General features: G+C 46.3%; 3 protein-coding genes across 3 annotated transcripts; 1 reads left to right on the top strand and 2 right to left on the bottom strand.

Annotated features, from left to right (window-relative positions):
* The first annotated feature begins 221 nt into the window (after nt 1-221).
* On the top strand, nt 222-5533 carry LOC128262904 (uncharacterized protein DDB_G0283357). The gene is made up of 3 exons (XM_052997481.1): nt 222-644; nt 2389-2691; nt 2880-5533. The coding sequence occupies exons 1-3, from the start codon at nt 503-505 to the stop codon at nt 4649-4651; spliced, it is 2217 nt and encodes a 738-aa protein (XP_052853441.1). The 5' UTR covers nt 222-502; the 3' UTR covers nt 4652-5533.
* Nucleotides 5534-6302: 769 nt separating this feature from the next.
* On the bottom strand, nt 6303-10828 carry LOC128262916 (carbohydrate sulfotransferase 11). Its single transcript, XM_052997499.1, has 4 exons — nt 10307-10828; nt 8903-9459; nt 8783-8838; nt 6303-8251 (listed from the first exon to the last, which is right to left on the bottom strand). Exons 2-4 carry the CDS (start codon nt 9391-9393, stop codon nt 7434-7436), a joined length of 1365 nt encoding a protein of 454 aa, XP_052853459.1. The 5' UTR covers nt 9394-9459; nt 10307-10828; the 3' UTR covers nt 6303-7433.
* A 904-nt stretch (nt 10829-11732) lies between these two features.
* On the bottom strand, nt 11733-23757 carry LOC128262899 (AF4/FMR2 family member lilli). The gene is given in 7 exon segments (XM_052997468.1): nt 11733-13648; nt 14444-14959; nt 15579-18591; nt 18593-20352; nt 20484-21794; nt 21858-22041; nt 23019-23757. Coding segments are annotated over 7 exon segments (6861 nt in total). The 5' UTR covers nt 23034-23757; the 3' UTR covers nt 11733-13586.
* Between the last annotated feature and the right edge of the window lie 92 nt (nt 23758-23849).

The following is a 23849-nucleotide window of genomic DNA, read 5'->3' as shown; positions in this document are numbered from 1 at the left end:
TCAACAACGGCAATGTGATCGCTTGCAACTAGAACGTTGGAAGGTTCGAAGTTGCGGCGAGAGAAATTTCACTTTTACTACTGGCGGCCCCATCGAACGTGTTCGAGGCAACAAGTTCGGTCGCGTGTATCGGATGCGTGTAGCCACAACGTGACCGTCGAGCAGCTCAGCGGAGAAATGCTTTTACAAATTCAATTGCGATTCAGCCTTCTTTCGAAGCGGTTCAGGCGCTCGCGATAAGTCTCCCATACATATATTTTATTATAAATATATAGTCGATCCACACACACAGCCCATTCGATCCGCGATAAGTGAGAGCCGTCGAGCCGTTAAAAGCATTTCGGCCAAGTGCAGCAACCGCAGAAACGTCGCGTTAGCCAACTAAATCACAGTACCCAAATAAAACAAAGTGTTTGAAAAACAATTTTCAAAGAATAATTAAATCATCATTCTAAGCAAAATATAAAAACAATGCCAAAAGTGTTTTGAGCCCAAAAACATTATGTCGATTGTCTGCACGCTAGAACAGAAAGTGAACTTTTTTAAAGCGGCTGCAACGACCAAAAATCTCCTGATACTCAAAAATAATACGGATACCAATTACAGCAACAACTACAAGCAGGATAACCCCAGCAACAACAAGTGTAGGTGTCAAGTGCAAAATAAAGCATTAAAAGAATGAACGGTGCTGAACAGAAATAAATATTTTTGTTCTGATTAATTCTATAATTTAAAATGTCATTCTGGAAATATACAAACATTTTTGATTTATATCTCAAAAATACAGAAATCTTAAAAAAATAAAAAAATTTAACATACAAATAAAAATATATAAATATACATTCACCAGACAACTTAAGTTAAAATCAAATTTATGTATAAAGATAAAATCACAACTGTAAATTAGTTTTGGATGAACCTAAATAATTTATTTTAACAAAATTGAATTAAATTATTCAAATTTAGAGTATAAATCAAAATGTATTTCACAAGCACATTTCCAAGTGATATGTAAATATCTATTTGATTTAGTGTCAAACTGTTTTTTTTCTGCGTAGTAAAATAACAAGAGTTAATCAGTTCTAGAATATTTACTAAATTTAGTCGGTTAAAGACAATAACACAGGAGTGATTGAAACGCAAAACAAAAATTCCCGAAAAAGTGTGGGAGAGGGGGGCGGTGGAGAGAGAGGTGGCTGACGGAGGCTTAGTCATTTTGTTATTGTGAATTTTGTCAAGACGCCGACTGCAGCGCTGCTCTCTCATTCGCCCTCTCTCTTGCTCTCGCGCTTAGGGGTTGCCGGCAGCTGAGCAGCCAGCGGCGACGTCGACGTCGACAGAGTCTGGCACATGCACATGTTAATGGGTGTGTGTGTGTGTGTGCGAGCACATTGAACTGTAAATGCCAATTCGATGGTCATGGTGAGGGTGAGAAAAGGAGAAAGAAAAGGAGAATAAGAGTGGGGGAGTGGGGCGGCAGCACTCACACAGACGTGCAATGTGCGATTTCTTGTTTACGTTTTAGCCCTGTGTGCTGGTGTTGGTGTTGGTTGTTCGCCTTTGTCGTCTAATTCTCTGATTCTTGCATCATTGGCAGTAATCATTGTGTAAATGAAATGCCTGTGCTAAAAACGAAAGCAAACGGTAAAGCTATAGTGGAGGGCAAAAAAAAGCAAGGGCAAGGACCATTGAACAAAGAAAGTCCTATGCTTGTGTGTCTGTGTTGTGGGCCAGACAAGATCGCGTTAGACTGTTTTGGAAACCCAACCGATTTTGCATTGAGTGGCATACCGCTGGTCATCTTATCAGCTCCTCAACTTGATTACAATGTTACTATATATATTCTATATATGACATGGCCAGATAAGAATATTTGAAAGAAATGCCATAAATCGGTGATAAGTGAAATTGTTATGGTAGCAGGAAAGAGATATTCAGCGCAATCTTAGATTTCGATTGGGACCAAGGTCTTGTTTGTTTATTATTTTTTGGGGTTTCTCAAAAATATACGTTGCCTGTTTCTGGGCGAAGGAAGTCTTTACAATAAAACATATTTCAAAGTTACCATTATGGAAATTATATTGTTTTACGGTAAAATTTTTAAAAGTATTTCAAAAATTTAAACTCTAACAAGAAACAACCTTTTTATGCAAATAATATAATCTAATTAAAATAGTAACCCAGAAAAAAATCAAATATGCCATGTAACACTTAAGAATGTATTTTTTTCATAATACAATTTTAAATATGACATTTTTTGACCCTCCCTTTAAGTGACTTTAAAAACAAGTACATAAAGACAACGACTTGATTAAGTAAAATCAGCATTTCAATAGTTTGTTGTTAAAAATGCAGTGCTAATCAATATATTTAATCTCTCCATTGCAGTTCACCGCATCCAGCAACAGAGCAACGCTAGCCAATTGCAACATCAGCACCAACTGCAGCAGAAGCTCGCTAAGCTGAAGCACTTTCCCTACGGGCCACGCCCACCCACCGGAGGCAAGGAGGAGCCGCTGCTCCTATTAGCGCCACCGGACACACTCTATCCAACAGCGATGCCCGAGGTCCTCAGCGGTACGCCCACAAATATCCACAATAAAGCCAACATCGCCATGATGAACAACGTGCGTCTGTCGAATATATCGCCGACTTTGTCAATGAACGGCAGCTCCAACGAGGCATCCAATTGTAAGTGGCCCTGAGCTCCTCTCTTTCGACTGGTTGTAAACGATGCAGCTACTAGACAATCTAATTGCTGCTCTTGCAGCCGCTGCATCGTTTACAACCAGATTTTAAAATGTTCTTTACGCATAACTAAACTACTTTTGTTTTAAAGAACTTTAAATCTAATTTAGTTTTCTCCCATTTTCTTACAGTGCATCCCCTGTCCATGTACGGCGGATCCATCAGTCCGCAGTCGAATGACAGCGGCATGTCCGACAGTCTGGGCAAGTTTGCACCAGGAAGCGGCTATGGCGATGGCATGATGGGCCAGTCGCCCTCGCAGGGCGGCAATGGACCCCAATCGGCGTTGACCGCCGCCCAAAAGGAGCTCTTCTCGCAGCGCAAGCAGCGCGAATTCACGCCGGACAACAAGAAGGACGAGAGCTACTGGGACCGCCGGAGACGGAACAATGAGGCGGCCAAGAGGAGTCGCGAGAAGAGGCGCTACAACGACATGGTTCTGGAGCAGCGCGTCATCGAGCTGACCAAGGAGAATCATGTGCTGAAGGCCCAACTGGACGCCATACGCGACAAGTTCAACATCTCCGGAGAGAATCTGGTCAGTGTGGAGAAGATTCTGGCATCGCTGCCCACCAGCGAACAGGTGCTGAGCAACACGAAGCGGGCCAAGATGAGCGGCGGTGGCTCCTCCTCCGGATCCTCGCCCTCGGGCAGTGGCTCGGGTGAGGGTTCTCCGCAGAATGGCCACAATGTCTATCCGGTGGGTCCGCCACTATCTCCGCTCATCTACGCACCCAACGGCAGTGCCCGATCAGAGGTGGCCACTGTCAAGAGTGTCCACCATGTGCAGCATGCAGGTGTTCCACCGCCGCCGCCGCCCACGCACCTGCAACAGTTGATTGTGCCACAGGCGCAGCCGCAGCATCTCTACCAGCCACAACTAACACAGCAGCAGCAGCAGCAGCATCAGCAGCCGCATCAGCAGCAACAGCAGCAGATTACGCAGCAGCAGCAGCAGCAGCCAACACATCAGCAGGAGCCAAGTCCCAGTGCTCCACGTTGCAGTTCACCCTCAGCCATCTCCGATCCGCACAACAATCGCCCGCCCAGCAGCAGCACCATTGCCAGTCTCCAGGTGCAACTGCAGCAGGCCTTGAATCGCAATGTTCGGCCCGAGGATCTGGATAGTTTGCGCAAGGCGGTGGCCGCCGGAGCCCTGTACAATGCGGCCGCTGTGGTGGGTGGTGTGGCACCACCGCCGCCGCCACCCACTGGCCTGTACGTGCCCACGCCCAGCGCCTACAAGGATCACCTGGAGGCGGCCGCCGCCTGGAGTCACAATGTCGAGGCGGCCGTGAGCAGCAGTGCCGTGGATGCGGTCAGCAGCTCATCGGTGTCCGCCAGTGCGGCCAGTGTGCTCAATCTTTCGCGTCGCGCCTGCTCGCCCAGCTACGAGCACATGCTCTCCTCCACCACCTCCTCGTCCACTCTCTCCTCCGCCTCGTCGTCCGGCGCCGTTTCCGGCGATGACGAGCAGGAGCACGAACCGGCGCACATGGCTCTGCCGCTGCAGCTCCAGCGGAGCAGTTCGCAGCAACAGGGCAGCAGCAGCAGCAGCAGCGGCAGCAGCGATGCCAACAACTGTCTGCCCCTCAAGCTGCGCCACAAATCGCATTTGGGCGACAAGGATGCGGCGGCCACGGCATTGCTCTCGCTGCAGCACATCAAGCAGGAGCCCAACTGCAGCCGGGCATCGCCGCCAGCCTGGAACGATGGTGGCGACAACTCCAGCGACGAAAGGGACTCGGGAATCTCGATTGCCAGTGCCGAGTGGACGGCGCAGCTGCAAAGGAAGCTTCTAACGCCCAAGGAGGTCAATGTGGAACGGGATCAGATGCTCAAGTCGCAGCTGGAGCGCCTGGAGTCCGAGGTGGCCAGCATTAAGATGATCCTGGCCGAGTAGCCCGGATCTAGATCTATATCTAGATCTGGTTCAGGATCAGGATCAGGAGAGAGAGCGAAGAGACAGAGACTCTGAAGGGGATCAGGGGATCGAGGATGCAGAGCAGTAGATGGCAGAGCGGAGAGTTCCATGGCGCCAGTAGTAGTAGTAGTAGTAGTAGTAGTAGTAGAAGATGAAGTTTTAAAACCGAGTGTTAACTATTACATACACGAGGCATCTGCAAATGTATAACTCTAAAGCCGGGCCTGGACCATAAACGACTCCTAGACTTTGTGGTCCAAACCCGGCCATTACCCATGTATCTGTGTGCATATGCTTATCTATCCACTGTATTGAAGTCTTGTAATCGTGAATGTTTAACTATATATAGATCTCGTCAAAACTCGGAGCTAAACAAATCCTTAGGGTCGTCGGGCCAAAAGAGTTTCTTATTTAACCTAGCACACGCACGCTATTTGTTTGCATAGCTAACTGGTGACCCCGTTTCGGTGATCGGGGTCACCAGCAAAGTTATTATCCTCTTATGCATCCCAAGTTTCCTTATGCACAGCGAAAGTGGAGAGAAAAATAAAAGATATATTATATTTGTAGGCAAACGTTACCAAGTATTTGCTGTTGTACATATTACACAATTAATTATATATATTTACCATATACATCTTTATTCCTATCGTGTACATAATTTTAGTTGCAAGCTAAGCTTATTTTTATTTTATTTTATATTATATTATTATTATTATTATTATTATTATGTAGTGAAGTAAACATATACATTACACTTAAGCGACGCGTGAAGCACATTCAAACGTGAGAGACGAAAGAAATCTGAAAAGAATTAATGAATATATTCTGCAATAAATCATTTTAAATATCTTACCTTAATGTTTGTCGTTCTCAATTTATTTATTGTTTGCTGCTTTGGTTGCCCGTGTGGGTCACAGCGCTTTAACTAAATGTTATCAAAGTTTAAGAAACTTGAAAAACGAAAACTAAAGAGAAAAAAAACAGAAGAACAGAATCACACAAAATACATATATAAATATAGATATTCGTAGACCATATAGCTGGTAGATCGATCGATTCGAGACGAGTCGTATTGGTGTCGTAAATCGTAGTCCATGTGCGAGCCGAGCATTCACTTTTAAAGTTGTATTAATTTTATGCCAATCACTGTATCCACATTACACTTTACACTTAAACGCAGTGAAGCACACAAGAAAAATACATATGATTATTACTATAACTATTGCGTACGCAGCCCCCTATCTATATGAATATTTAAATAACTCGTTTGTGTTGATCAATGAAAATAAAACTATTTATATTGATGAAAGAAAAACTTACAAAGGTCTTTTACTGCATTGTTTTAAGGGCAACAATTTGCACTTCACCTGTTGCCAGACGCCCATAAAAAGTTTCCGCTTTCAACGTTTAGTTTGGAGATGATTCATAGTACTATCGAAGGAAATCAGCTAAACAAATTAGAATTGCAGCTGTACTAGTGAGTTAATCTATTACAGGGTTTTTATTAAAGATTGCATCACCCTTTCACGATTATATTACAGCATGTGCGAGGGTTGTATTAGAAGTATTTAAGTACCAGTAATATTTACACTTTCATTTAAGACCTCCCCAAAATAAAATCAAAAACTTCCCATTCGAGTGGTAAAGAGATTATTTATTCTTAATGAATTTGTTGCCTTTTATTTGTACAACGAAAAAAGTTTTGGAAAATTTAAATTTATTTAGAATAATATCGTGTGTATGTCACTAATTTGTTTTTCGTTTTGGTTTTGGTTTTATCATTATTCGAAATACAGTATAAGTATAATAATAATTAAATATTCTCTGTCTTTTTTTTTATAATAAATCCTTAAACATCACATGAAAAGTTTTTCTTGTTGTTGGGTTTCTTTCTTTCTTTTTTATAAGTTTTGAATACTTTCTATCCGTTCTTTGGTATCATTTTCATATCTCGAAAACTTGCATATTTTCCGCCTGTTTCGTTATAGCCTAGGAAAAACGTATCTAGTCCACAAAAGTTATAGACTTAGATCAAGACCTGTTTATAAATTTCGTTAATATATAGTTATATATGTATATATAATAACTTAATAATAGTAAGTACCATATGTTGTGGTTGTTGAGGGGGTTTGGTATTTGGTATTTCGGGGATTTTGGTTGTAAATATGTGTAAATACAGAATTTTCTTTGGTTTAAGACGATTTCTCACTTTCTGGTTGTATATAACTCTCCAGCCTTGCCTTGAAGAATAGCGTTCGCGATATTGGTATAGAGGTCTGTATATATCGTTTATCTATATAGTATATCTTTTTTTTTTTTTGTTTTGTATGTTCTTGTGTGGGTTTTGAGAGTGCAACTGTAAATTGTAGGTACTTATTAACTAACTACAACACAACACATGCCACGCCATGTAAAATTGTAGGGGTTCTCCGTCTCAGAATTTTGCTGGCTGAAAAAATCCATCAAAATGCTACATTTTCTAACTAAGTTTCCTTTTGGGTCGTTCCATTCCTTTCTTTTCGTATTTTTTTTGGCATTATCTAAGAGAGGTCAAGAGTGTATTACTTTGGTTTTTGCGTTTTTGGAAAACGTTGATTTGGCCTTAAACATTTTTTTTTTGGTAGATTTGTTAGCTTCGGTTGGGTTCTGTTTATATCGTGTGTGTGTTTTGTTTGTTTGTGGGTTGGTTGGTTGGTTTTGAGTTTCGTTTTCGTTTTCGTTTACGTTTTCGTGTAAAAAGGTACATGATAAGATTGTTTTACGACTCATCGATGGCGAACTGGTTTGACCCTACGTGCTGTGACCTTGGGTGGGACTGTCCACCCAAAGCTATAGAGGGGGTGGTGCTGGTGGATCCGGCTGGAGCTGAAGCCAGAGCTCCAGTTGCGGATGTGCTCTGCTCCAGACTCCACGGATGCACCATGTCGTAGTACTTGCGGTAGTCGTAGTCAAACAGCTCGAAATCGATGCGATATATCTTGAGCAATTGGTCCAACGTTGAGCGGTCGAGATCGGCAAAGTAACGCTCGACCAGGGCCTCCGATTTGACGCCACTTCGGGCCTGGTTGCCAATCTTGCGCTGCTTCCGCTGCGGCAGCTGGCCCAATCCCAAGAGCAGCGATTCCAGTCCCGCCTGTCGGATGATGAACTCCGAGTCGCGCTGGAATGTCTCCGTTTTGCCAATGATGGTGAAGTTAACGCTGCAGGGCGTGCAGAAGCTGTACACCGGTGCCCAGTGCTCGTCGAATCGCTTGCCCGCCGCCTGTTCGGCGATCAGGAATCGCACAAACTCCTCGAAGGTGGGTCCACACCGAGGCCAGGGTCCGCCCAAGTTCCGCTTCCGATAGCGATGCACTATCTTGGTGCCCAGCGCCTTGTAGAAGGTGTTCTTGTTGCCCTCCAGCTTGTTGCGGTACGCACTCAATATCCGCTCGAAGGGATCGCGCACGAAGAGGAAGGACAGCGCACTGGGCAGCAGCTCCATCAGTTCGCCCAGTTCCGGCCGCGGATAGCGCTTCCTGGCCAGCTCCAATGGCTGCGTCTCCGTTCGCTGCAGGAACCTCACATCGTAGCCGGCTGAAAAATAAATTAAAATATATAATGAATGGCTTTAAAAATATTTATCTTAGCTCAATGTTTCTTTAAATTGACTCATAAAATTAGTCTAATATATCTTTTTATGTTGTTTATCTAAGCTTCATGAAATAAAGATTCCTTAATTAATGCAAAGTTATTATAAAATCAAGCTCAATCAAGGGGCATTTATTTTTGACAATTAATAAATTGAAAATCATATTTACCAAATAGTTAAAGGTTTTAATTTTTCATAAATGTCTTGCCTATATATTTGGCACATAACTATTTAAAAAATTATTATAAATTAAATGATGGCTATTTAAGATAATTATTAAATTAAACAAATTCCTTAAATTTAAATAAACATGTCTATTTTAAATAATAATTAAACTAAAAAAATCTGATAGTATCAGAGAAAATTAAAGCAATTCGGGATCGCTAATATTTTTTGTATGATGTTAAATCAGTAAAGATTAATCTAACTTTAAAATAAAGATACCCTATTTATATCTATTATAATCCATTACTCACCAAGTATATTAAAGTAATACATCCACGTACTTGAAGCCGCCTTGAAGACATTGCACCTGAGAGTAATTCAAAAACAAATGCTAGGAAAGATAGGTCAGTTTTAGATAGAATTCCACTAACCAGACGAGATTATTGTGACCGGGCGAGACGAAGAACTCCCAGGGATTCGGTGGATACTTCTCCTGCAGATTGTAGCGATCGCAGACGGCGGCCAGGTGTTCGCTCCTCCTTTGCAGTTCCCGCTCCGTGCGGCTGTGCAGCTCCTCGGAGTATTCGTAGACGGGATTGAGGGTGCTGGCCGGCGGAGGCGGAGGAACTGCAGCCATTGGCGATGAGCTTCCGGCACTGGCATTGCCCCCAGTGGTGGCCTTCTCCTGCTCCTTCTTGGCCAAGATCCGCTGGCGTGCCAGCTGCTGCCGCTTGAGTTTGAGCTGCTGCTTCGACGGCTCCGACTCCGCCTCCAGTTCGGCGGCCGTCGCCCGCTCCCGGTGCTCGTAGGCATTGAGGGACTCCCGGAAGAGGAAGGCGAAGTAGCACAGGCCCACCAGCACACAGGCACCTATCTTCAGATAGGTCTGCAGGCGTCTTCCATAGCGCAGGCGGATGAGCATCTTGCGAATCTACCGGTCAGTCCTGCAGCGATCACGCTGCATGTTCCATGGATTGGCGGTGGTTTCCTAGAGGGATTGGAATTGGTTTAACAATTTAAGCTTTAATCGCTTCATAATATAAATACTTGATTTAAACAAAAAACTAGGTACACCATTGATATTAATTTTTAAAAATTACGTTGAAGAACGCTGTATTTATTACTCTAATAACAATAACAATAACAATTGTTTTTAAAATAAAAAAAGGTTTATATAATAGTAATAACAATAATAATAATGAAAAAACACAGCAAGCTATCACGTATGTAATCAACAACTCACAAATTCTGTTTTGGATTTTGTTTTGCCCAAGTAACTCGCATTAATTTTTCAGCACCCCTCCGTATTTGGCGCTTTTGGCCAGGCGACACTTGTTGGTGTGTACACACCAAAGACACCCTCGTCCACACACAAACCTACAAACAGTCAGCACCAAAAAACAGGCCAACACACAGACACATTCGCATTCCGACTTGGCAAACTACGTCATAGCCCGACACACACAGACACACATTGTGGCGAATGAAAAAAAAAAAAAAAAACACTCGAAAAGTAGGACGTCATCCTTAAGCGTCAACATGGCCAAATGCAATTGCTGTTGTTGCTGAAGTTACTCTGTTGCTGTTGCTTTTGCTGTTGCAATGGTAATGGTAATGTTGCCAAGGGGTCATTTCTGGCCAGGACTGGGAATTGGCCGCTGATATGTGGCACGAAGGCTGTAAAGTGTTCATCACACCGTGGAGACCACTTGAAAGCAGTTTAAGTTGGCCAATAAATACCACTTTCTGGCAGTTAACACATATGTCCGCGTATTTATGGATCTTTATTGCTTAATACCATATGTAATCCCCATAGAGGATATGGCTAAACTTACCCAAAGCGGCGGACCTTTGCGAATATATCTTTTCGTCGGGGGAGCTCCCTGTGTATACTGAAAGCCTACGGCTGCCCGCCTGCCTCTGCTGCTCCTGCTCCTCCTCCTGCCCCTCCTCCACCTGGGACCGCTCTGTTACGTGTTGCTCGCGCTGGCTCCGGGAAATCCTGATGCCTGCTCCGCTTCTGCCGTCCTGCTCACGGCGGCCACTCGCTCTCAACTGAAAGTCGGCGGACGGCCGCAGCTGCTGGTCCCTGCTGTTCCGACACAGCTCCTCGGCAAGCCGACAATCCTCTCCAGGCGCCGGCGCAGGGAGAGCACAACTACGACCACGACTGGGAGCACTGGTAGCACCGAAAGCACTGGGAGAGAGTCGCGGACCGTGGGAATGTTGATTGCTGGCCGCCGGGAAAAATCACAGGACCTTCGAAGGGGTCGCTATGTGATCATCAACCAAAAGTTTTATAATAACATAAATTATGATAAGAACGACAATGTAATTGTATAAAACTGAATTGTAAAAACTGAATACTATCATATACTAAACAATAATTGGATGAAATAGTTAAAAAATAAAAGTGTTGTCTATTGTAACTTTAATCCCCAATTATTAAAATTCAGAGGTTTTTTTTTATTTTCTGTGTATATTAAATCTTTGTATTTTTTCTTTTTCTATAAATATTTTACTTTAAAGTACAAACAAATTAATAATAAACTTCTAATACTACGTTTTAAGACACTTTCGTTTTTTGTTGTTGTTGTTCATCTTGTGTGGTTTGTTTTAAATATTTAAATATATCATTTATTTGTTTACGTGTGTGTTGTTGGTTGCCGTTTGTTTACGAAGCAGTATATAAATTATTTATACGTTTTATACAACATTTCCATTAACGTGTTTTCTGTTTGCTGTGCTTATCGGGCTGGCTTATTGCAATTGATGTTGTTGTTGGTTTGTTTTGTTGTGGCTGTCCGAAGTGTTGAAAAAAACAAGGTTCACTAAACATGCTTCAATTTTCGACGCTGCATTTGCCTTTTTCGTTTCTTACGGGGCCGTGGCTGGCTGGTGTTTGTAGTATGCACTTATGGATCCGGGTTCTATATACGTTTAGTTTAGCGGTTCTAGATGAATATATGCAAGTTATGCTAGGGGTTGGGTTTTACATACGCTTATGTTTTGTTTTGCCTTGCTTTAAAGTAAACATGTACAAAGTATCAAAAGAATTATTTATGTAGCAATCATACAATATATATAAGGTAATAATAATATTGAACAATATATAATGTTGTTTTGTGTTTTTGTCTAGCACTTTGCCTTTGCTTTCCTTTGCTTCAATTACTTTACTCTTTGTTTTCCCCTATTTGTTCAAATAACATTTAGCAAAAATAGAGCCTGCCTTATATACAATACAACTTTTTTGTTTGTGTGGTTTGTTTTTGTTATTACGATATCCCTTTTTCTTGTGTGTTTTGCATATGCAAAATATATAACATTATATAGTTCTTTCTCACTTTGCAAAACGACAAATACTAGGCGACTGATTCTCAATATTCTCCATTCTCTTCTCCTTATATGTTTTTTCGATCTGTTTTTTTTTTTGTATTTTTTTTTTTTGTAGGTTTTTGTGTTTATAATTTTTTGTGGTGCTTGGCCTTTTTACATTTTTGACTAACTTATTGCATAGGTTTCCATGTGCATATATTGTGGTAAAGAATTCTCGTTAAGATTACTGTCCTTAGGCTAGAGCATTTAAAACTAAAAAACAAATTTTCGAAACAACGCAAGCTTACGGAAACTAATACGCTATATCTGTATGTACTGTATTCATAAGTATGAAGATTACAAAAAATATATAAAAACTAAAGTTAACGTGCGGTCTGCTCTGATCTGATCTGATCTGCTCGATCCAATGGATCAGCTTCTTATAGACTTTCGACTGTGCGCAGCGCGTAAAAGTAAGAAAACCTAAAGCTAGAAATGTGTGTGTTCATGTTGCATCGTAAAGAATCTAAATATTTACAAAGCGGTCCATGGAAATAAGATTTTTCAAATTAAACTATGCATGCGTGAGAGAGTTTTCGCGTGGGGAGATGTTTTTTGTTTTGTTTCAGTTTCAGTTTCAGCCAACTATTCTACGTTAGTGTTAATGGGAGCTTCTCAAATACGTACTCAACTAATTTGTTCAAAATTTCATCTTGTGAGCTATACATTAAATTGCCTGTTTCACTTGACTAGCAAATCATTTCCAATGGGTGGATACTTGGGGAGCAGCAGTTAGCAGTAGTGCCAGATGAGAACGGTGGCATATAGGCGGATAAACTCGGACTTGGGGGCAGAAAACAAAGTGTAAACGAAGTAAATCGGCGCTTGCAACCGTCCTGTCTGCGGTGTGTGTGTGTGTGTGTGTGTGGGTTTGGGGTGCGTGTCTGGGTGTGTGTGTGTCTGGGTGTGATGTTGCTCGCTTTGAGACGCAACATTATTGCAACTTGTGGCTACCACTAACTATACAAAAATCCTCAACGGAAACTAGGCCTAAGAACTACAAACGAAAGCGTTCGGTATCAGTGCGTGTGTTATATACAAGTAGCCGTCCGTGATCCGACTTCACTACGCCAGCTGCGGCGAACTGCTGCTGGCGGAGCGCTGTTCATCCGCCGTCGTCGTCTCGCTGGCGAACTCCTGGAAACTCAATCCCAAATCGTTGTTTAGCTGCACGATGTTGAGTACGTCGCTGGCATCGCGCCATGTTGGCTGATGTTTGCTGGCCATCCCGCCGCCGCCGCCGCTGCCTCCACCACCTCCTCCACTGCCACTGTCGTCCTCCTCGCTGAGGATGTTGTTCAGGCACAAGTTGAACTCATCGTAGTCGACAAAGTTGCCGCAGTCCAGGGCCGTGGCATTGGCCAACTCCGGCATCAGCACCTCGTCCACATCCACGTCCGCGGCACTGCTGCTGCTGTGGTAGGACAGCAGGTGATCGGCCTCCTCCATGTAGCCGCCGGCTGCTCGCGTCATATGCTCATACTCGGCGGTCTCATCACCATCACCATCACCGTCACCGTCATCGTCACCGTCACCGTCCTGCGCCTGGGCTAAAGGAAAGCTGCTGCTGCTATTGTTGATCTCCAGCTGCTGCTGTTGTTGTTGTTGTTGCTGCTGCTGCTGCTGCGGCTGATGCGACTGCTGCTGTTGCTGCTCAAAGTCTTCGAATAGCTCCAGCAGATCGTCTTCGTGCGCATCGATCGGATGGTTCAAGCCTTTAGCCAAGGCGCAAAACTCTGGTCACTTGTAGTCACGCGACGTTCTTCTCCGGCGTCCCTCGGTCAACATGGACTCGCCAATGACTGCAAAAACGGAGGAGGAATGTCATTAGAGACAACTAATCTTTGTTCTTAAAAAAAGAATTTAAAGAATTGAAGCGCACTGCAATCTTATGTACTTTATAATCAAAGTAGATTAGCAACTAAGGCTAGTAACCAGAACCATTCGATTCTTGCTGTATATTTACAGATAATTTTTCATTGAATTGTGTATAGTTTACATTTGACTTAACTTTGTTTGCAATCTAAAATTAAAATGGACTTTTCAAGACTTTTTAAGAGGATAGCTGCAAGCTAAACTACTTTCTAATAAAGGTCAATATCCAGAACTTTTCGATTCGTACTGTACATTTTACCTTGAATGGTTTTTAACTAATTTAGTTAACTCATTACATCATTGATCTCTCTTCTTTATTTAACTTTTTTTGTAATCTAATAATGAAATAGACCTATCAAGAATTTTTATGAGGACTTAAACTACTTTCCTATAAAAGTAGGCAAGCAATAAAGGTTAGAAACAATAACTTTTTGAGTCTTTATATTTTTAAGTATGTTTTCCTTTGAATTGTTTTTAACCAAATAAATAAATTTAATTGTTTCTTTGGTCTGCCTATTGATTTAGTTTTTTTTTTTTATCTATTAATAAAATGGGAATATCAAGACTTTTTACGGCAACTGCAAACTACTTTCTAATCAAAGTCGGTAAACAATAAAGATCAGAAACATAACCATTTAATTCTTGCTATTTCGTAAGTATAATTTTTCTTCAATGGTTCCTAACCAATTTAGTTCGTTATTTAAATTTAGTGGACAACTCACCTGCACTGCGCGTCTTTCGCCTTGCTTCCGCGACGCTTTCCACACTGCCGGCGCTGTTGCCACCAACTGCTGCTGCCGCCTTGCCAGGTGTTCCCTTCGGCTCTGCCGCGGCGGCGGCTGCTGCAGCAGCGGCGGCTGCATTGCTGCGGCTGTAGATGATCTTGTTGGCAGCCGCACTGGCTCGCACGCTCCGCCGAGTGCCGATCTTCTCGTCCGTGGGCGAACTGGCTGAGGTGGCATTGTTGTTGGTTGTGCTGGCCGCCGCTGCGGTGGCTCCTCGTGTGGCATGCACCACACTCGTGCCGCTGTTGGTTTGGCTGGTGGTCACCAAAGCTCCGCCCGGCATTGTTGTGGTGGTCGCTGAGGTGCTGGACACAACACTGGCATTGTTGGAAGTGCCGCTGCTGTGATTGCTGCTGGCGACGGCTGAGGCATTTCCAATTGGCGCTTGAGCCTTGCCCGTCCTCGGTGTTCCAAGTGGTGGAGTGGCAGACAGAGCGTGATTGCTGGCCGTTTCTAATGGAGAGAATAGGGACATTGATTATTAATAAGTTTGTTATATGTTATAAGTTATATATATTTGTATATATAAATATACTCTATTTCTGAGCTTAAAACTAATTGTCGCCCTTTTAAATAACAATATGCTAACCTAACTTAACCTAACCGTTCGCTAAGTCAAAATAATATTGTTTGTTCTACAAATTCCCAAACTTCACTCTCTTATCTTAAACGATAGCAACTAAGCGCTTTTACACGCATGCAAGGTATTTAAATGCACATATATTTAATTGCTTTTTTAAAGGCCTGCCTATCACATCAAAAGTATTTAGTTATACTTTAAATATGATGGAAATCTTAATGCAAATCTAAAGAATGGCATCTAAGCTATATTATCCGTCACATTAAAATCAAATTTTATAAAAACCTTACATATAAAAAATTTAGTGCCCATAAGCCTGCACCACAAAACACAGTGTTATTTATAAGTTTGCATTATAAAAATCAAGTGTTTTGAAGAGCTTAAAAATAATCAAATTTAGAGCCCCCTTCGAATTGCAATATGCTAATCAATAACCTAACCTTTTGCCTAGTCATGTTTAATGGTTGCTCCCCCGGATCAAAGTCCACTTACTGTTCTGTGGCGGTTGTATCTGCTGTGCATTCCTCCGCGTCACGTGCTTCTCCACTGCCGCAACTGCTGCTGCTGCCGCATCGGCTGCTGCATCCACTTGCGCCTGCTTAGAGTTGCGCACCTTGCCCGCCACCTCGATCAGCGGCTCATCCGAATCGGATGACTCGATCTCGATCTTTTTGGGCAATCCTGCACTGGAGTTGTGGTCGACGACAGCTTCTGTTGCATTGTTGCTGGTGGTGGTGGATTGAGTGCTACCATTACCGCTGCTCACACGTGGACGCTTGATGCTGTTCTCGGCCAAATCGGCGCCATCATTGCTGCTGCCGCACTCGGATTCCTGTCGCCGTCGCTTGCTGTTGTTGTTGTTGTTGTTGTGATTGGGTGTGGGTGTGACCACACGCGGACTGGCGGTGGAGGAGGCGCGGGATAGACTCTTGGCGGTGCTGGGCGTATTTGCAGTTGCCGTTGCCGTCGGAGCCGTGGCTCCAGTGAGCACTGTGGGATCGGGACTCGCTTTCGGTGCATCCAGCGGACTCTCCAGGCGACTGCTGGCCCGCGTCCGAATCCGCGGCGTTTCACCATCCACCTGGGCAGGTATTTCGATGGAAATGGGCTGCAGGGAGGCTGAATTGGACTCGCCCGGAGGCTTCTCCTGCATCTTCTCCTCCAGCTTGGGCTCTGCCTTCGGTTCAGCTTTGACCTCCACCTTGGCTTCCACTTTAAGCGCACTTACTACCGCCTTAATCGCCGGCTCCTTTTTGATAGTGAGCAGCGGGGGCATCTCCTCCAGCTTCACCTTGATCGCCGGTGGTTTGCTCTCTGTGAGTTTCTTGATGAGATCATCGTGTTCGAGTATATGGTGTTCGCCATTCAACTTGACGCTTCCTAAGCTACTTGTGTTCGTGGTTGCAGTTGCTGTCGCAACAGTTGCCGCTGGCAGCGAGTTCTCCAGGCTGTTTAGGTAACCACCACCACTATCTGCAGCACTGGCACATTCACTAGTCTCTTTTATCATCGACGAGACAATGTCCTCCAGATCCTCACCCTCCATCTTGGCCAGCGCTTTCTCAATCTCGTCATCCGCCTGCTGTTTTTGCTGTTGTTGCAGGGAACTGGCTCCGGTTGGAGGTGGTGCTCCAGCTGCAGTGACTCCCACTGGCGTTGAGCTGGGTGCAATCACAGGTGGCATCACCGTCGTGGCAGTTGTTGTGGCCATGGTGCTCGTCTGCTGCTGTTGCTGCTGCTGCTGCGACACCATCGTCACCGCCGCCGCCTTGGTCACCTGAATGGGACTGCTGGAGGAGAGCTGATGGGGACTCTTCTCGGAGAGCGCATCCATGGACTCAATGCCGCTGTCCTCGCCACCGCCATTGTTGCCGTGACCCGGTGTGCCACTCCCATTGCTGGCGGGTGAGTTGCGCAAGGTGCTGGGCAACGCAGCCGGCGATGAGGTAGAGGTGGTGATTATGGATGCGGAGGAGGATGAGGAGGAGGAGGCCGTGGACACCGAGGATAAGGTCTGCAGGGAGGCGGACGAGGTGTTCACCACACTGGTGGCCACCACATTGACATTCACATTGTTGACGTTGACTGTGGTCATGGGTGGCATGGCCACTGGCAACTTTCTATCACAGATCAGCTGAGTTGTTTGCGTAGTGGGCGTCGACGATGTTGCTAGAGTTGATGCTGCTGCTGCTGCTACTGCCGCTGTTGTTGCTGCTACTACTACTGGGGATTGGGTTATGCTAGGAGCCTGCTCTGCCGTGACCTGCGGCGGGACCTTTGTGATCTCCACACGCTTCAGGGTCGTCGCACTGGGCAACATGGTTACGGCCGCCGCCAGTTGTCGCTGCTGTTGCTGCTGCTGTTGTTGCTGCTGCTGTTGCTGCTGCTGTTGTTGCTGCTGCTGTTGTTGCTTCTGCAGCTGCAGCTGTTGCACGGCTGTGATGTATGGCGGCGGCTTATGGTTTTTTGTCATCGGCTTGCCACCCACAATGGGTGTGATGGTGGCGGCAGTCTTAATCGGATTCTTCATCGTCAACAGCCGGTTGTTGTTATTCCCGCTGTTCACATTGTTGTTGTTGTTGTTGCTGTTGATGGCACTCAGGGTAATGCTGCTGGGCAACGAGGTTGCTATCTTGCTGAGTTGCTGCTGCTGCAGTGTGGTGGACGTGGGCGTTGTGCCCGTGTTCGTGGATCCCACAATCAGCTGAGGCTCACCCAGGGATTGGGCCTGTGCTTGGGCCTGAGCCTTGTGCGCCTCCACAATGGCACTAATCGTCAGTCCATTCTTGCCCGCCACAATGGTGGTGGTCGTGGCTCCTCCGCTCTGCAGGTGCTGCGACATTTGCGATGGCGTCGTCTTCTGTATCAGTATGGGCAATCCATTGACGTGGGGAGGTGGCGTCAGCTTGACCTGCTTGTTGTCCGTCACCGCATCCATGAGCAACTGCTGCGGCGGCTGATCACTAAAGCTGCGCTTCAGCTGCCGCTCATCAATGGTTGCCTCCTGATTCTGTCCCTTCTTTCGATCCTTTCGCGTGTTCTTGACCACCACATGGTTCTTGCCGCGCAAACGGATTTGCAGGGGAGGCACACGCGGCTCATTGAGACCAGGGACAGCCTGTTGTTGCTGCTGCTGTTGCTGAAAGTTGCTGTAGACTGGATGGTGTTGTTGCTGTTGAAGCGGTTGCTGCTGCTGCTGTTGTTGTTGTGGCTGAAGCTGAGATGGTTGTTGCTGTGGCAGATGTTGTTGTTGTTGTTGGGTTAACTGCATTTGAGGTTGCTGCAACTGAGCCGGCTGCTGTTGCTGCTGCTGCTGTTGTGTGGGCAACGTCAACAATTGTGTTTGCATGGGCAACTGTTGCATGTGATTATTGACCACTATGGTCTGTTGCTGCTGTTGATTGACAACTATCTGCCCCTCATAGCCAGCTCCCGCTGCCGGCAACGTTTCCACCTTGTCCAGTTTGAGACGCAGCTTAATCTTCTCCTCGGCCGCCTTCGTCTTCGGCATTGCCCTTCGCCCGCTCTCGCTTCGGTTTCGGCGTGGCCGCGGGATCCTTGGCCTTGCGCTCCTTTACGCCCTGCTGCAGCTTTCCGCGCAGCAGATTCGGCTTTGCCTTCTTGCTGGGCGCTCCACTGGCTGTCACGGATTGGGGCGAGTTTAGGCCAATCAAAGGCGAACTGTTGCTGGAACGAGGCGAATTGTCACCCGCATTCAAATTGCTGTGATTCGCTTTCGAGACTGGAGTTTTCCTGGCTCTGCTTGAGGCCGATTTGTTGGATGCCAGGGAATCACGAGACCTTTCCTGATCACTGCTTATCGCCATCGGATGCTGCTGCGCCGAATTCGAGTCCTCCTCAGAGAAGATATTGTTTGGCAGAAGCATATCGTTGGCGGGATTGAAATTGAAGCTGCTCAAACCACTGGACATGTTGCTGTTGCGGAATTGCGGCTGTGCCGTTTCCTCCTCCGCCTCCGTTTCGCTATCGTCGCTGGCCATTGGTTCCATGTCCCCAGTGTGTGGATTAATGATAAATTGCTTCTGGGGCGGTCTCTGTTGCTGCTGCGGATGCTGCACTTGCAATTGTGCCTGTTGCTGCTGCTGTTGCTGGCGTTGTACCAACTGCAACTGTTGTTGTTGCTGCTGCTGTTGCAGTTGCATTTGTCGCTGCACCTGTTGCTGCTGCTGGCGCTGTTGCAACTGCGGCAATTGTTGCTGCTGCCTTTGCTGTTGCTGCAGCATTAGTTGCTGCTGCAGCTGATGTTGCTGTTGTTGCTGCTGCTGTTGGTAGGGCATTTGCAAAATTTGTGGTGCCTGCTGCATAACCACCGCCTGTGGTTGCTGCTGTTCCAGTGGCGCCTCTTGCAGCGTATTCAACGCATCCCTCACATCCATATCCACTGCCGATAGATTGTCCTCGATCAGATCCAAATCCAGATCCTTGGCATCCTGCAGCAGCGATTCGAGCTCGTTTTTATCTTCCAGACTGAGCGTCGAGTCCAGATCACAGTTCAAAGTGGGCAGCAGTGCGTCCAAGTCGTTTGTGGTTAAGGCATCCAGCACGGAAAGCGACATCAGCGAATCCACTTGACCTTGAGCCTGACCCGCAACCTGTGGCTGTTGACCTTGAACCTGCTGTTGCTGTTGTTGCTGCTGCTGCTGCTGTGTCGGCAGCGCGGGAGGCGGCAACTGTTGTTGCTGTTGTCCCTGCTGCTGCTGTTGCGGCTGTCCTGGCAAATTGACCTGTTGCTGCTGCTGCTGAAGATTGTACTGCATCTGGTAGCGCGTAAACTCCTGGAAACTGCTCTTGGTGGCCGAGTCCATCGGCTTATTGATTCCGGCCAACGGCCAGCGAGAGTTGGCTGCCGCCTGATTGTAATCCGGTGGCGGCGCTGCAGGTACATGGTGAGTGGCTGGCATAATCGGCCCCGCCAGTTCACTAGGAGCCGAGGATCCAGGCGCCGGGGCAGGCGACACCATCTGCGGTTGCTGCTGTTGTTGCGCCGGATGATTGGCCATTAGCGGACTGTGCATCGAGTGATGACTGGAGGCGGGCGAGAGGGCGGGTCCAAGGGGCGAGGCTCCGCTCATGAATTGCTGCTGGGGTGATGCCTGTGGCATGGACAAGCTCATGAGTCGCTGCTGCTGCTGCTGTTGCTGCTGCGGATGAGGTGGCGGAGGAGCCAGCGGCAGTCCGCCAGGTCTCAATTGATGTCTTATCTGTTGCTGTTGCATTGGACTCATGCCCATGTTGTTGAAGCAATCTGTTTGGGGAAAGAAGAAAGAGTTTAGTGCATATTCTACGTGGGTTTACATGGGTCTTTAAGAAGCTGATGCCATTACTTATAAATCAAACTATTTCATCAGGTCTTAAGGCTAAATAGAGTAGGCTTACCAGGCGCAGGCTGAAATTGTTGCTGTTGTTGCTGCTGGCCTTGCAATTGCTGCTGCGGTTGCATGAATCGGAGCTGCTGTTGGCGCTGAAGTTGCTGCTGTCGCATGGCCACAGCCTGCGGCGACATTTGCTGATGTTGCTGCTGAAAGCGATGCGGTGGTGGTCCTTGCGGCTGCTGTTGTTGCTGCTGCTGCTGCTGAGCCTGCTGTTGCTGTTGAGTATACAAGTGATTGCCATTTCCGCTGGGACTGAGCATGGCCTGCTGCTGCTGCTGCTGCAGACTCCTCATGACCACGGGCGGCGGACAAGGAGGAGCCGCCGCCTGGGGCGTTGTGGGTGAGGAAGGCACCACCGGACTCAGCACATCGCCCATGAGGAAATCACTGGGCGTCGCCGGACCGGAGGACCGCATGGGGGAGTTCATCATCTGCGCTCCACTGGGACTCAAGCCAATCAGCGGCGATTGCTGCTGCTGCTGCTGTTGCGGTGACTTAAGCTGGTTCGGATTCGACATGGCATTGCCGTCGTTCTGCAGCAGATTGACCAGCAGCGGTGACGATATGGCAATGTTATTGCTGCCCGTCGACGTCGCCGTAGGCAGCGGCGGATGCCCCAGCGGATGGTTCAGCTGGCTGGGTGCCGTCACAATGGCTGGCTTGGCACTGACGCCCGCTATGGCAATGGGTGAACTGACACTGCTGGCCGTGCCGGCAGCTCCCAAACCCGGATATGGCGGCGGTGGTGGCTGGATGAATTGAGCTTTGCTACCCGGCGGCGTTGGTGTGGCCGAAGTTGGCGTCGTGGGTGTAAGCTCGCCATTCTGAGGTGCCTGCGGTTGTGTCTTCAGCACCTTGAGGGTCACGTTGGGTGGCGGCGGCGGCGGTGGCAAGGGCGGACCCAGACCACCTGCCTCGCGACCTTGCAGCACTCTCGCCTGCCGCATGCTCTCGAAGGGGAAGTCCCTCTGTGTGGCGGAGGGCGAGGGCAACAGGAGAGGAACCTTGCCCTCCATGGGGCACACGGTATTGGGGGATTTGAAGACAGCGGGAGTCACGGGAGCCACCTGCTGCTGCTGCTGCAGTTGTTGTTGCTGCTGTTGCTGCTGGAGGGGAATCTTCTGAAGGCCCGCCGCTCTTCTTTGCTGGAGTGAGATTGCATCGTTCTGGGGCAGCTGCAGAATCCTCTGCTGCTGCTGTTGCATGAAGGCGGAGGCCGCCTTGCTGGTACTGGGACCATCGAATCCCGTGGCCAGCAGACCACTTTTGTTGCCGGAAAGCGAGCCAGCCGCCTCGAGTGTCTCGTTTACATTATCTGGGGGTAGGGATTACTAGTATCACTCTGGATTCTTGTTGGGTATGACTTGTTGCTACTCACCCTTGGTTATCTTAATATCTTGTCCACCAACTTTCAAATTTATCACAGAATCGCCCTCGAATTGCACGGTCTGAATGTTGAGGGCGCGCAGCTCGGGATTTCCATCGTTGGCCAGCTGACGCAGCCGTTGTGCTGCATCCCAGGGTAGCGAGACCAATATCCGCACCAGTGACGGTTCAAGCTGCTGCAAAGGGTCACAAATGTGAGACATTTTGCTAATTCACAGCATTTAATTAACATTTAAGGAGAGCCTTATAGGAAGAGCAAGAAGAAGAGGTCCAAGTGAAATTGCTGGCGATGTGAGTTGTATCGATAACAAATATCGGTTAAAGGCATGTAGCCCTGGCACACCACACACACACACACACACACACAAGCTCAATAATTTATGGGGAAAACACATTTCCAAACTTAAACATTGCTAGTTAATAAAATCAACAACTTTCTAATCTCTTATTTATTTCAAATTTAATTATTTTAAAGGATAGTTATTGCCAGTTGTCCATTTGTTTTTGGCCCTGCCGTCTCTACTGTTAGAGTGGGATGGCTATAGGACACTCTCGTTGGAAATTCCAACAACAATTTGTTTCGACAACAGGAATTAAGATTTAAGCGCTTGGATTAAGTAACCTAAATGGCTTTTCAGCTGACTGCATTTTCCACGCGGGGTGGTGGGGGACAGGGGACGGGGCATCTGCTGCCCACAGGTTGCATTTTTACATGCGTGCGTGCGTTTTCCCTGCAACGTCTCTTTTTCTTCCTCTCTTTCTCGCTCAGCGGGATGTTATCGATACCCCGACGTCGTCGCCATTTTTCTTCTTGGCCTCTTGGAAGGGTGTGTGTGTGGTGGGTGTACAAGTGTGTGTAGCAGAGGGAAAAGGTAACCAAAATACTTGCTTGGAATTAAGGCGGGGGGTAAAAAGGGGGCGGGCTGATTAATAAAGTATAAAAAAGGGGAATTGGGAAAAAAAGGGAAATAAGAAATTGGAAACACTCAAAAGCAAGAAATTAGTTACCCCTCTTATTGTTTTTGTTTTTATCCCCCGTTTGGTGCGTGGGTGACGCAAGTGTACAATGGGCAAAAACAAAAATAAGTGCAATAATCGCAATATCAGCTGTTCTGTTGCGCTTAAAAACCGAAAAGACGGAAAATCAACTCACCTGTTTAAGTGGCATATCATCACACGACAATCGCACGCGTCGTATATTTAATTGTTAGAACGCTGCTCAATTCTCGCATTTAGCTTTCGATTGACCGCCGTGGCGTCCTTTTGGAAATTGGAAATATTGCATTTTAGGCATAACACTCGATGGGTTTTGATTTATTGTCTTTCGTTGATGTCCCCCCACTAGTTTTTTTAACCTCTGCGACTTTTGTTTTTGGGCATTTTCCACTATTTTTTTTCTCTTTACTTTTTTTAGTAGTAGCCTCACCAACACACACGCACTGCAACACACACACACACACGTGCGGGGCGCGGATAGGGATTTTCCTGCGTCACTTTTCAAGCGCTTTTCCTGCTGAAAATCTCGCCTGCCCGCCTGCAGATTAATGTTCAGGGCAATTCGTAGATATAATAGCCCCCACTGTTCTCCATTTCACATTTGGCAGTGCAATATTAAATGCCTTTTTAGCGGGTCTCGAAAATTTTCACGCATTCGGAGCAGCCGATTTTCGGGGGCTTAATTACACACGGTTCGCTTGCGTGCGGGCCACCGATAAGCGCACTCGATTGTTGAGAAAGATTCGCGCTTGCTTTTCAACGATTAATTAACGCTGCAGCGGTACGTTTCTGCTGTTTATTTTGTACAAAAAACTTCGTAATTATTAAAATTCCACGAACAATAACAAGCACACAGTGGTAGCCATTTTTATTTTCCAGCCGGTGTTGCCAGTCGGTTGAGCGGTGAAATTACCTAAATTTGCCGGCCTTTTAAGTTTCCAGGGATGCATAATGACCAGCATTGGAAATTATGCTGGAGTAGGGCTGT

Source organism: Drosophila gunungcola, unplaced genomic scaffold (assembly GCF_025200985.1).
Source record: "Drosophila gunungcola strain Sukarami unplaced genomic scaffold, Dgunungcola_SK_2 000001F, whole genome shotgun sequence".
Lineage (NCBI taxonomy): Eukaryota > Metazoa > Arthropoda > Insecta > Diptera > Drosophilidae > Drosophila > Drosophila gunungcola.
The sequence above is the reverse complement of the archived record's forward strand: the minus strand, read 5'-3'. Positions and strand labels throughout refer to the sequence as shown.